This window comes from Capra hircus, chromosome 15 (assembly GCF_001704415.2).
Source record: "Capra hircus breed San Clemente chromosome 15, ASM170441v1, whole genome shotgun sequence".
Taxonomy (NCBI): Eukaryota; Metazoa; Chordata; class Mammalia; order Artiodactyla; family Bovidae; genus Capra; species Capra hircus.
In genome coordinates this window covers 19,150,911-19,165,008 of record NC_030822.1, presented here as the reverse complement: position 1 = coordinate 19,165,008, position 14,098 = coordinate 19,150,911, and the positions used below count along the sequence as shown (strand labels likewise).

The 14,098-nt window shown below is 34.8% G+C and overlaps 1 protein-coding gene across 2 annotated transcripts in view; it reads right to left on the bottom strand.

Annotated features, from left to right (window-relative positions):
* The window catches only part of CSTF3 (cleavage stimulation factor subunit 3), a 68,518-nt gene that overhangs the window by 42,065 nt on the left and 12,355 nt on the right, over positions 1-14,098 (bottom strand). For both annotated transcript variants that reach the window (XM_005690063.3, XM_018059269.1), the window contains exons 2-3: positions 8,223-8,324; positions 8,005-8,100 (exon numbers count right to left, since the gene is read on the bottom strand). In XM_005690063.3, coding sequence (XP_005690120.1) covers positions 8,005-8,100; positions 8,223-8,324 — 198 coding nt within the window. The remainder of the gene's footprint in view (positions 1-8,004; positions 8,101-8,222; positions 8,325-14,098) is intronic.

The following is a 14,098-nucleotide window of genomic DNA, read 5'->3' as shown; positions in this document are numbered from 1 at the left end:
ATTGTTAAGAGTTCAAACGGAGTGGGCAGTTGTTGAGAAACAGGATCTTTACAGAGTCTCAAAATATCTCTCCATTATTTTATTAGTTATAAAAGTAAAAACGGTAAATATACAGTCAAGGAAAATGTCAACACTGGTATCACCAGTAAGAGGTAAATGAACATCATGTGCCTCTGATGAGGACACACAACCACTTGCAGCTTTTCAGCTATAGTGAAGATAACCTGAACTTAATAAAGGAATAAAAAATTTAAGACTGAGACTTGTTCAACATCCAAGGAGACTGGAGAAGAATGACACCTATATATAATGATCTTGGATTAGACTTTGATTAAAAAGACTGCTATAAAGAACGTTACTAGAACAATAATTAAAGTAGAAAGTGGATCACAGACTAAACTTCTAAATTTGTTTACATATGAGAGTATCTTTGCTATTAGCAAACGTAAAGTATTGTCATGATGTATGCAACCCAATCCCTTATGGTTCAGGAAAACCAGAACTGATCGTCATTTAAAACTGACATTCTAACATGTATACTATCATGTAAGAATTGAATCGCCAGTCTATGTCTGATGCAGGATACAGCATGCTTGGAGCTGGTGCATGGGGATGACCCAGAGAGATGTTATGGGGAGGGAGGTGGGAGGGGGGTTCATGTTTGGGAACGCATGTAAGAATTAAAGATTTAAAAAAAAAAAAAAAAAAAAAAAACAAAAAAACCCCCCTGACATTAGTTATTTAAAAAAGCTGCTGTAAGCACTGTTTACAATAGCCAAGATGTGGAAGCAACCTAAATGTCCACAACAGAGGAATGGATAGACATGGTACCTATATACAATGGAATATTACTCAGCCATTAAAGGAATTTAACGCCATTCGCAGCAGCATGGATGGACCTATAAAGTCATACTGAACAAAGTCAAACAGAGGAGAAATATCCTATGAAATCCTTTAATGTGGAATCTAAAAAGAAGTTGATATAAATGAACTTACAAAACAGAAACAGATTCACAGACTTGGTGAACAAAACTTATGGATGTCAAGGGGAAGGAGTGGGAGAAGGGAAAGTTCAGGAATTTGGGATGGACACATACACACTGCTGTATTTAAAATGGGTAACCAACAAGAAGAATCTACTGTATAGAACATGAAATTCTGCTCAATGTTATATGACAGCTTGAATGGAAGGAGAGTTTGGGGGAGAATGGCTACAGTAAATGTATGGCTGAGTCCCTTTGCTGTCTACGTGAAACTATCACAATATTGTTCATCAGCTATACCCCAATACAAAACAAAAAGTTTTTTATTTTTATTTTTTTAAAAGGCTGCAGTAATCCTTTCAAGCCACAGTTTAAGTGGCCATCTCTTAATACATGAAGACTTCCTTAAAAGCTGATTCTTGAGTTTGGCACTTAGGTGATTATACTGTATTTTTATAAAAAGTAAGTTCATGCAGTTAGAAAATCAGGCTTCAAAACCCAGAAATAAAAGAAAAAAAAAACAAAAACCTGAACAAGTTCAGTAATGCAACCCTAAATCTGACCACAGATGTAATAGTCACACTGTCAAAAATACTACAAGAATGGGTATCTCTAAGATTACTTCTTGACAGATTATATACTGACTGATAAATCACAACATGACATAATCATAAGAACAATGATTTTATACCCAGACAAATACTGGAATTATTCTACGAGGTATGAAATATACTCATATGGCAATATGATTCAATTATTGCCCTCTAAAGAAAGTCTCAATTACCAAAACTGGCTGCCAGAAACAGCCAACAATAACAGATCCCACATGGCCATTCTTTGGAGATTGAGTCAGTAATGCAGGGGTGCTAAATGAAAAGCCTAGATGGTTTAAAAGCTTCCCAGGTGATCCTAAAATTGTGTTGTTTGCACACTTTGGCTCAAATGGGTAACAATCTCTTGATTTAATTTACTCATGTATGAAAAGGGGCTAAGTTAATTCATCTTCCAGCTCTAAATCTGACTGAAATGTAATCTCCATCTTGACTTTAAATATGTAATACATATAGAGCCATAGTTTGTTGGATTAAAGAATTTTCCAGAAAATCATCAATATGCAAGTCATTACTTTTTCTTTAAATTCAGTTATGAAAAAGTAAGTTACGGAAAATGTCATCATAATAGCAGTTCCCTTGTTAACATGTGAGGTGATATATGTTAACTAAACATTGTGGTAATCATTTCACAATACATACATATATCAAATCATTTTATTTTTATGTCAAACTTATAAAATGTTGTATGTCAATTATATCTCAATAAAACAAAGAAAAAAAAGACCATTTCACATGTAATCTTTAGACAAAGACTTATAATGGTGTTATCTGCATATGCCAGAGCTAAAACTTTGTATTTTTTTTTTTAAAAAGGTTGTTAACAAGCATGTTCGGTAATACGAATCAAAGTATTAGGGAGATTAAAAATAGCTTTGGGACTTCATCTTTGGATATTTTTACATTTCAGAGTAGTTATCCCAAAATATTTCACACCGTCCTTGACATCAGATGGTTTTCAGAACTATCACTTAACATTTTCAAATACAAAATTTTTCTTTGGAGGTTTCCTAGCATATAAAATGGTAAAACTTACCCCAGGTTATGCTTCCCTGAGCTTTGAAAAGTCGTTTAGTTTCTCAACAGGTTGTAATCAAAGCAAATATTCACCATTTTGTTGAATTTGCTGTAGAGTCTGAATACATGGAGGAAAACTTTATACAGAATTCAGTTTATTATACCATTATATTAATCAACTACTTGTTTTCTGCTCCAAAGTTGCTCAGAGCAAAATTGTTTAGTAATAAAAATTAAAGTTTAAAAAGTTATTTACAAGCAAATAAATGCGTTCTTGTCCACATTCAGAAGTGTAGTTTTCATAGATATCACTAGTATTATTTCAGACATCTTCATTTCTTGGAAATGCCTTGAGCCATACTCATTCATTTAAAAGGAACAGCTGTTTTTAAGTTGAAAGCACATATTAAACAAAATATAACACAACAAACCTGTTAGAAAACAGTTGAGCCTTTATGCAGTCTTGTCTTTTAAGAGGAAGTCAATTAAGTGCCACCAGGTTCCCTTATACTCATTAGTTAGAACCAAAACCGATTAATTCTGCTTCCAAATAGAGGGGTTTCTGACTCCCTATTATTGTAAAGATCTTAGACTCATTTTTGTTTATTCACGGTTGCCACGTGTTGGAGCATATCTTTAATATCTTTTGGGATAGGGGTGGAGGTTGTATTCCAAATAAATACTCTAACGTCTTACTGATTATAATCCCCAGTAATCAAAAAGCAACAACTAAGTATCAAATATTGTATATTAAGTGTTGTTATTCCATAAATGCTCAAGAAATTTAGGCTAAACCATTACCCACAGGGAAACCTCAAACCTGCATGATCCAATAGCCCTTTGTTTCAAAACAGTTTTTGGAATGTTTGAGTTTAAACAAAACCTGGTTAGAAATGCCTTTTCCAGGTTTTCAGAACACACTGTAACTCTCTACGAGATACACAAAAATAGAATATAAGAAAGCCTGGTTAAAAATTGAGTCTTTGAAGAGGGGGGAAAAAATGATCCTTTTCCCCCAGTATTTTTTATCAGTGATTGCAATGATTATAAATTTGTTATACAAAGTTAAAAAAAATAAAAATGATCAGGCTGATTAGTACAAAATTTTGCCTGAAAATAAACAGCTACATTTCACATAATAAACTACCTTGAAGACATAAAGAATAGAACCTAAGATTTTTAAGAGAAATTTTGTTTCGTAAATTAACTATGTCCTTTTGCAAATAGATTATGTAATGACTGGGGTGAAAAGAAAAGGCTCTAAGGGAAAAAATGTATAGATCATGTTAGTAGAAGTGACAACACCTAAATATCTATGCTACTATAATGCCAGAAAAATGAATGGGATATTTCAGTAAGACCTAAAATTGAAGTTCGCTATTTAAAATAGTAAATGTAAATATTTCCTTTGTTTTAAAAACAGTATGTAATTATTCATATCACTTTCAGGTATTTGATCATCAGTTCAGTTGTTCGCAAATAGTTTGTTTTCTTTTACACTCCTACACTACATTTAAACATGCATGTAAGAAACTATAGATTTAAAAAACATATTGCATTTTAGAGGACAATCTGAATAATCACACAGACATGGACCAACATTTATTACAAACAGGAAAAGAGCAGATCTATAAGAAAAGAGTACAGATTTTTTAAAAAAGACGACTGCAAGCTGAAGTATAGAAAAGAGGTTGTGATCTATAATTTTTTTCCTGCATTTAAAAATCACATTGCTCAACATGTACAAAACATTATAACACAGTAGTTTAAACTGCCACTTAGAGGAATTAAAACAGTATAGACAGTGGAGAAGTTTATTTCAATTTAGGTCACCCATGATCCATCCTGAGTTCACTTCGATTTTCCAAGAAGAAAGGTACTTTTAAAGGTCATTTTTCCCAAGTAGAAAGGTTATTTTGAAAAACTCAAGTATGTACTTCACATCCCATTATAAGAAAAGGATTCACATTAAAATAGTTGTAATAAAAGGCAATCAATTCTCTATATACTTTTATTAAACAATTACAGCTTTCACAGACAGCAAGACACAATGTTGCTATTACCAGCAGTATTACCTTCTTCATTTCTCCTTCAGCTAACAATTAAAAAATCATCCTAAGAAAATTTCTTATGAATGTGGCTCAATTAAAAACAAATTACTGCTAACACCAAGATATTGTAGCTTGCATGCTGTCACACTGATTACCTAGCTACATGAAGAGCTACAGTAACCAAAAGGGGGAAAACCAACTTAAAAAATAGAAAAACTGTAAGTTTTTTCAATTCACTAATACTTAGTGACCATTCTAAAAAGGGGTTCATTATGAGCACTTAGGTTCTAAATGGATATCACTTAACTTCAGTGTTTAAAAACTCTAAAATATACTGCAGTGCAGATTTAAGACATCTGTCAACTAGAGATGTATTAAGATGTTTCCTTCGCTATTTTCATACCTTAACAATTAAGACTTTATACTTATAACTATGTTACTTAAGAACAGTCATATTGTTCGCTTCTAAGATATGGCTAGACCACATAAAGTAGCATTTTGGAATTCAAGAGGAAAGCATTTCTCTGAACTGGAGGCAAAATATGATCTCCTATATAATACATACAATACTAAAATAATTTGGCCTAATTTTGAAATTAGGTATGTATTATATATAGGTGCATTAAAATAGATAGATAGTGGTCCTACATGTCCTTTCATTAGAACAAAAGAATTTTACCTTCAATAAGCAAAAAAAAAAGCAGGTAATGAATTAAGGATGACATTTTAAAGTTCAAAGTTTACAAAAGTATCTAAATATTGCTAAATGCTCATTGATATGAGAAAAGATATTCTGGCAAATATTTCCAATTGATGTTCCAAGTTTAAAAGCAACCCTCTGACTCCCCAAATCCCTAAAACACCACTCCCCCTTGCCACTTTGTTTCGAAGTAGGATTTATAAGAAGTTTCTCTGGGGAAGAAAATTATCTCATTTTAAAAGATGCATGTATTTTCTATTAGAAAAGAACTAAATGTATTTGGACTCGCACACACTGATTTAACTGAACATAAATAAAAGAAACTTTACAATTTTCCCACCATGAAGTACTGAGTTACAACAAATGTATTAACAAAACTTTATTTTCTTGACAGTGCATACAGGATGTTATGCAAACACTGTTAGTAGTACCTTTAATGTGAAGACATTCTTATTATTACTTCAGATTTTAATGTATCATAAATAGGCTATGTGTCTTCTCCAGAAATATTAAAGGCTACATTGAATCATACGGCCAAAGAAAACTTTAGCCCCTCACAGACTAAACAAAGTACATATGTGAAAATAAAAAAGAACAAATTAGGAAAGAGAAAAACATTGCTCAGGATATGCATTTTAAAAATTTGCATTCAATGTAACATCTTAATTCCTAAACCAGAAATAAAAATTTTATGAAATACACATATATATTCTGTACGTTTTTTAAAAATCAAAAGACATTTTACACATACATTCGTATTTGTGTGTGTAGGTGTGTGAAACTGCAAACATTACCAACTAAATAAATGTCAGGCAACTGCTAACAGCTCTGAAACAGTACGTGAAATGAGCCAGTTACTTAGACAACTTCAGCCCTTTGGAATGACATCTGGTCTGTCTTAGAATTCAGTTTTTATTTTTAGCTAGGAAGTGGAAGAAATAGACTCACTGTGCTTTATGTTTACAGAATGAATATCTAACAGCTAATTTCAGTTTAATTATGCTATAATAAAATGAATGAATGATAACTGAATACCTGAGAAACTGAAAGAAATTTCTAAAACTCAGAACATACTATTTCATTACACAAAAATTATCATGTACCAATTATGTTAATTTCTGATGAGTTTGCAGAATATCTGCATATAAGCTAATATGTAAAGTCACACTGAATGAAGACCAAGTATAGGTAGATGATCCTGGCTTCAGCATATTTCAGACAGTTTTATTCACTCACCTGGTGAATTTCATGCCAGTATACTCTGTTGATTAGATATACTAAGGAAGGAAATGGTCTAAAAGGATAAGTGATAAAACCTTAAGGATATGGTCTTGGTTCAAAATCACAACCAGACTCCACATAAGATACAATCTCTCTCACACATACAAACACACAAACACACACACCACATACACAACCACACAGAAAAACTTCAACACACACACAATGTTCCTGCTATTGTCCAGTAAATCCCCCACTCCCAACATAATACAATATAAACTATAACACAAATACAGTGAGTACACTGTAGCCTCAATTTAAACCTGCAGTTAGTTAGGTCCATTCTGAGGGACACATCACAGGTGACACTGTGCTGTGTTGAAGTCTGTTCAGTATTGCTGACTAAAGCCCTTTGATTTGTCCAAAACAGACCCACATATTATCAAATTTCAGTTATTGTGAAAATGTTATGACGAGGCTGCAGTGTACTTGATTATGTTGAGAATTTATATTATAAAATTAATATTCAAATAAGACTACCTCATAAGTATAAATAAGTTATAAAAAAATGGATATCAATTTTCAGCTTAATGTGGATTATCAACTATTACCATCTCACCCCATCTCATTAATATATCACCAGAAAAATGATTATTTGGTGCCAACTGTTATCAATACATTAACATTTTATTATCATCTTGATTACTAATTCTGATCTTCAAAAGTGAACATTTCCCTTCTAATCGTAAACAAGAATGGGGCCTTTACTCTTTAAAATAAAATGCCTGACTTCAAATTTCAAGACAGTTATAAAGAAAAAAAAAACATTGGGTAAATTATGATTACATAGGTTTGAGTTCATATTAACTTATTACTGTATAATGTAAACTTTATCCTACAGAAAAATTTTAAAAATTACTGAAGTGCTTACATTTATTGACAAACCATGCATTTTCACAAAATTAAAATCCAAAATAATTTTTTATCTAAAGGTTTCATTTCACCAGACACTCAAAACACCCTATGAAACTAAGTTAACATTTCTGTATTTCCTTATAATACCAGAGTCATTTGTAAATAGGAATAAAAAGAAAAATGAGTTCTAAATAAATGACACAGGAGGCAATAAATTGACACATGACAAGTAAATAAAAGGCTAAAGCACTCCAATACCATTGAAACTGTTTTAATGTTGTTGCAACTCCAAAATGCAACAATCATCAGCTTGTAAAGACCCAAATTTCAAAAATTCATTTTAATTACTCCTTCATACCTATTTTACAAAATAAAGGCAAAAGACATTTTAAATCCTCCTTGTCCTACTTGTGCTATCTATGTTCCTAATCTGTTTTCTATCACTACAGTGTATGTTGCAATTCCCATCAAATGCTATATAAGAAAAAATAAAATAAAATATTAACCTCTGCTTCAATGTACAGTTTCCAGAATCTGCCAGAACTGGGGAACTGGGCAACAAGGCGTTCATAAGTCTTCCGTGCTTTGTCTATAGGTTGATTCTAAAATTGAAAACCAATAAACAGCATTTACAATGTTAGGATTATGAAAATATTATTTACTGCAGAACCAAGTAGTGTGATTGGACCCATAGAGAAGGAAATGTAATCCTATATCACTAAACCTGTGCCTCTCGAATGAGAATGCTCCAAGCGTCAAGGTCATAAGGATTCTCTTCTAATTTCTTTTCGGCTTTCTTCACCTTCTCTGGGACATACTCAGCTGCCTAGGGGGAAGAAAAATAATGAACTCAAGTTACTGTTTTAAAAATCTCAGGACTAATTTAATTCAAGCACAATATGTTAGTCCCCAGATGCAGTATCACAATAAGAAGCAAGAAAACGTCCTCTTATAAAAGAAGCCTTCATTTTCTGTAACCTAAATCATTTGCATAGTAACAAATTCAAATGGACACATACCTAAAAATTAAAACATTTTTAAATTTAAATAAAGCCATCTCTTTTTTTATGAAATAAAACACGGCAGCAGTTCTCCAACTTTTTAGACTCGGACCCCTTTTATACTCTAAAAAGTGAGTACACCAAAGAGTTTTTGTTTATGTAGGTTATTTCAGTATTTACCATGTTAGAAATTAAAACTGAGACAAGGTTAGATATTTATTAACGTACAAATAATAATAAAAGTATTTACATGTTAACATAAATACAATTTAATGAAAAATTTTAAAAATTCATTTAGATGATTATCCTTGTGACATATATTTGCAAATCTGTGTATAATAAATATGGCAGGCTTTAAAATGCAGCTGGATTTTCATGTATGCTTCTGAACTCAACCTACTGCAGTATCAAATCATGTAAAAATTCCACTGTACACTCATGAGAATTAAAAGTGAAATAGGCAAATAATGTCTTAAATCTATTATGAAACTATGAATTCACAGATCAAAGTCTTAGGCAAGGCCCCTGGACCAACACTAAGAAACACTGCTATAGAGAATTCACCCTGAATCACAACAAAAAAGCATGAAACGACATGAAAACTTTATTTTGACGTAAAAGTTTTAAAAGTATGATTTACAAACTGTATATACAGCTAACTGTATATGAAACTGTACTTACAAACTGTATACAAAACTAATAAAGAAATCTACAATGAAAGAGACTGAAAAGACTGTAACATAGTTAGTAGTCACGTCTGGGTGATGTGTGGTAGACGGATAGCTGACTTTCTCCCCTTTCTCAGTATTTTCTAAACTCTTTAATGAAAGGTGGTTTTATTTTTATTATAGAAATACAATCTTAAAGTCAATACCTAAAAAAGTAGCCAGAACCTGTGGCATAAATACAAGTATTACTCTTCAAATTGTCGCTCACATTATTTTGTACCACAAAAAGAAACTGATACAAAATAGGCCAGATAAATTTGCATGAAGTTTTGTTCTGCCTTTGTGGGAGGACTTCCTGAAATTATAATACAGCAATGCTAGGCTGTGCTGTCATGTTCAACTCTTTGTGACCCCATGGGCTATAGCCCGGCAAGGACCTCTGTCCATGGGGATTCGAATACTGGAGTGGGTTGCCATGCCCTCCTCCAGGGGATCTTCCTACCCCAAGGATTGAACCCAGGTCTCCCACATTGCACGTGGATTCTTTTACCATCTTAGCCACCAAGGAAGCCCAACGTAGCAATAAATATTAGTAATATTCAAGAAAGGAAAGAGAGGGAAGCACTGCCTCTAACATCTCTTCCCCCCTCACCTTCCTCAGTGGCACTTAATACATCACCAAGCAATTCTGTCGAAATACCAGTTGGGGAAAAAAATTTTAAGTCATGTGTTTAAGTGGGAAAAAAAACCTGGAAGAAGTACACTTTCCTTTGGAATAAATCAAGTTTCCACCACTGATAAGTACACATTTAGAAAGGAAAATGTGTTTTAAAAGACTAATGTGATTTTCTATCAAAATTATGATGTCCTACTAATACACATCTTCATATTTTGAATGTTGAGCTTTAAGCCAACTTTTTCACTCTCCTCTTTCACTTTTATCAAGAGGCTTTTTAGCTCCTCTTCACTTTCTGCCATAAGGGTGGTGTCATCTGCATATCTGAGGTTATTGATATTTCTCCTGGCAATCTTGATTCCAGCTTGTGTTTCTTCCAGTCCAGCGTTTCTCATGATGGATGGGAAATAGACAGGGAAACAGTAGAAACAGTGTCAGACTTTATTTTTGGGGGCTCCAAAATCACTGCAAATGGTGACTGCAGCCATGAAATTAAAAGACACTTACTGCTTGGAAGAAAAGTTATCACCAACCTAGATAGTACATTCAAAAGCAGAGACATTACTTTGCCGACTAAGGTCCGCCTAGTCAAGGCTATGGTTTTTCCTGTGGTCATGTAGGGATGTGAGAGTTGGACTGTGAAGAAGGCTACGCGCCGAAGAATGGATGCGTTTCAACTGTGGTGTTGGAGAAGACTCTTGAGAGTCCCCTGGACTGCAAGGAGATCCAACCAGTCCATTCTGAAGGAGATCAACCCTGGGATTTCTTTGGAAGGAATGATGCTAAAGCTGAAGCTCCAGTACTTTGGACACCTCATGCGAAGAGTTGACTCACTGGAAAAGACTCTGATGCTGGGAGAGACTGGGAGCAGGAGGAGAAGGGGATGACCCAGGATGAGATGGCTGGACGGCATCACGGACTCGATGGACGTGAGTTTGAGTGAACTCTGGGAGCTGGTGATGGACAGGGAGGCCTGGTGTGCTGCGATTCATGGGGTCGCAAAAAGTCGGACATGACTGAGCAACTGAACTGAACTGAACTGAACTAATATACAAGAGCTTTCAGAAGCTTGCTCAAGAAACTAAAACTGGAAAAGTTTAATAAAGGAAAACCACTGGCCCCACTCATATACTAAACATGATACAGAATAAAAGAGTTCTGCAATGGTGATAAACCAATCACTGGATCAGGATGGTTCAGAAAGAGGATACATGGAAAATTAGCAAATAAGGGTGATATCTGAAATCAGAATGTTGGGTTATTCAATGCATGATGCTAGAATAACTATCTTAGAACAACTGCAAAGTCAATAAAAGCTGAATCCCAATTTTAACCATTCTATCAAATTAATTTCAGACAAATCAAAAACATTAAAAACAAAAACACAAGAAAGAACCATCAGAAAATGTACTGAAATTTATCTTTGTGTGGGAACGCTCTTTAAAAGCCTTTAAAAAGAGTAAACTTAATTCGTAAAGTTTATTTACAGTTGTGCACGGGGAAAGTATCACAATGAAAGTGAAAAGATGAACTTGAAAAAATATCCCCAGCACATATGGCAAAATATTAAATTTATTAATATAACATCTAGTCACTAAAGCATTAGAAACTCAAGAAGAAAATGGGCAAAGTAGTCAAACAGCTCATAGAAAAAGATCAATGAACTTTAAACACTTGGGAAAAAAACAAATATAAGCCATAAGAGATCAAAGGTGTTTTATAATTAACACTGCACTGGCAAAGATACTCTCAAATCAAACCAGTCCATCCTAAAGGAAATCAGTCCTGAATATTCATTGGAAGGACTGATGCTGAAGCTGAAACTCCAATACTTTGGCCACCTGATGCAAAGAACTGACTCAATGGAAAAGACCCTGACGCTGGGAAAGGCTGAAGGCAGGAGTAGAAAGGGACGACAGAATAAGGTGGTTGGATGGCATCACCAACTTGATCGACACGAGTCTGAGCAAGCTCCAGGAGTTGGTAATGCACAGGGAAGCCTGGCGTGCTTCAGTCCATGGGGTCACAAAGAGTCAGACACGACTAAGTGACTCAACTGACTGACTGAAATGGTCAAGATATGTAGAAAAAGACATTCTCAAACTGTTGGCAGGAGCAAGCAGTAATACTGACCAAAATTTAACACGAATATCTGACCCTGCATTCCAGTTCTGGCCACTTAGCCTACTCTACATGTGTACAAAGATGTGCACAGAATACTCAGCTATGTGGCTGTTTGTTGCTGTGCAAGACTAGAAATAATTTAAATAATCATTTTTAAAAAACTGGTTAATAAAATTATGGAATTTGTAACCACCGAAAAGAACAAACAAGGCAGGTCTATAAACAGCAACATGGGACATAATAGCAGTTTAAAAAAGAGTAGGGGTGGCTGGGGAGACACACACACCCCACATACAAGTGTACTTTACACACTGTATACATACTCTCTGCTGTTTGAAATTTTATTGTGCACCTGAAAAATATTTCCTCAGTGCCTAGTATGTGCATTGTTTAAGGGGCACCTGGGATACGACAAAACAAAGATTTTCAGTTTACTTCTTGACAAAACAAATTTTTAAAATATTTTAAAATAAATGAGGATTTGTAAGATATAAATCATAAAATATTAATGATAAAATAAGAAGTAAATATGATACAGAACTTTAAATTACGACCTAAAAACCAGCTAAGCTAATCAAAGCTACTAATAAGAACAATTAGTATATCAAAGCAGTCTGATGGGAGGCCAAATCATTCAAATTCACGTCTTCAAAATTAACCTACCAAATTAGATAATGTATACTATACTTATATGCAGAGTACATCATGTGAAATGCCTGGCTGATGAATCACAAGCTGGAATCAAGATTGCCAAGAGAAGTATCAACTTCAGATATGCAGATGATACCATTCTACAGGCAGAGTATGAAGAAGAACTAAAGAGCTTCTTGATAAGGGTGAGAGTGGAGAATGAAAAAGCTGGCTTAAAACTCAACATTCAAAAAACTAAGATCGTGGCATCCAGTCCTATCACTTCCTGGAAAATAAAAGGGGAGAAGTGGAAGCAGTGGCAGATTTTTTTTTTTTTTGGACTCCAAAATCATTGTTGACAGTGACTGCAGCCATCAAAGTAAAAGACACCTGTTCCTTGGAAGAAAAGCTATGACAAACCAGACAGCATATTGAAAAGCAGAGATATCACTTTGTCAACAAAGGTCCACATAGTTAAAGCTATGGTTTTTCCAGCAGTCATGTACAGATATGAGAGTTGGACCATAAAGAAGGCTTAGCGCCAAGGAATTGATGCTTTTGACTGTGGTGCTGGAGAAGACTTGCAAGTCCCCTGAGTAGCAAGGAGATCAAACCAGTCAATTCTAAAGGAAATCAACCCTGAATATTCATTGAAAGAATTGATGTTGAAGCTGAAGCTCCAACACTTTGGTTACTTGATGCAAAGAGCCAACTCACTGGAAAAGACTCTGATACTGGGAAAGACTGAAGGCAAACAGAGAAGAGGGCAGCAGATGAGATGGTTGGATAGCATCACCAACTCAACGAACATGAATTTCACCAAACTCTGGGAGAGGTGAAAGACAGCAGTCTGGAGTGCTGCAGCTCATGGGGTTGCAAAGAGTTGGACACAACTTAGTGACTGAACACCACCACATACCATAATCTGCAGAACAGAGAAACTCAGAAGATGGCATCTAATATCTGACCAGCATAACTGCAGCAAGGATAAATGTCTCCTTATGAAATAAAATGAGCCATTCATTCAGTGATTCTCAACCCTGGCAGCACATCAGAATCACCTTGGGTAAAGAGCATTTAAAAAGATACTCAAGTCTCACTCTAGATCATTTGAAATAATCTCTAGGAATGAACCTGAACTGTCACTATTTTTAAAAAACTCTTCAGGTCCAATTCAGATGTAAGGGATGCAGGTTCGACCCCTGGGTTGGGAAGATTCCCTGGAGAAGGGAATGGCAGCCCACTCCAGTATTCTTGCCTGGAGAATTCCATGGACAGATGGAGCGTGGCAAGCTACAGTCCACAGAGTTCGAAAGAGCCAGACATAACAGCACCAAGTGGCACACAGAACCAGGTGGTTCCAATGTGCAGCCTGAGTTGAAAGTAAGGGCTCTGGCTCAGTGGTAAAGAATCTACCTGCCAATGCAGGAGATGGGCAACCCACTCCAGTATTCTTGCCTGGTAAATCCCTTGGACAGAGAGACTGGTGGGCTACAGTCCA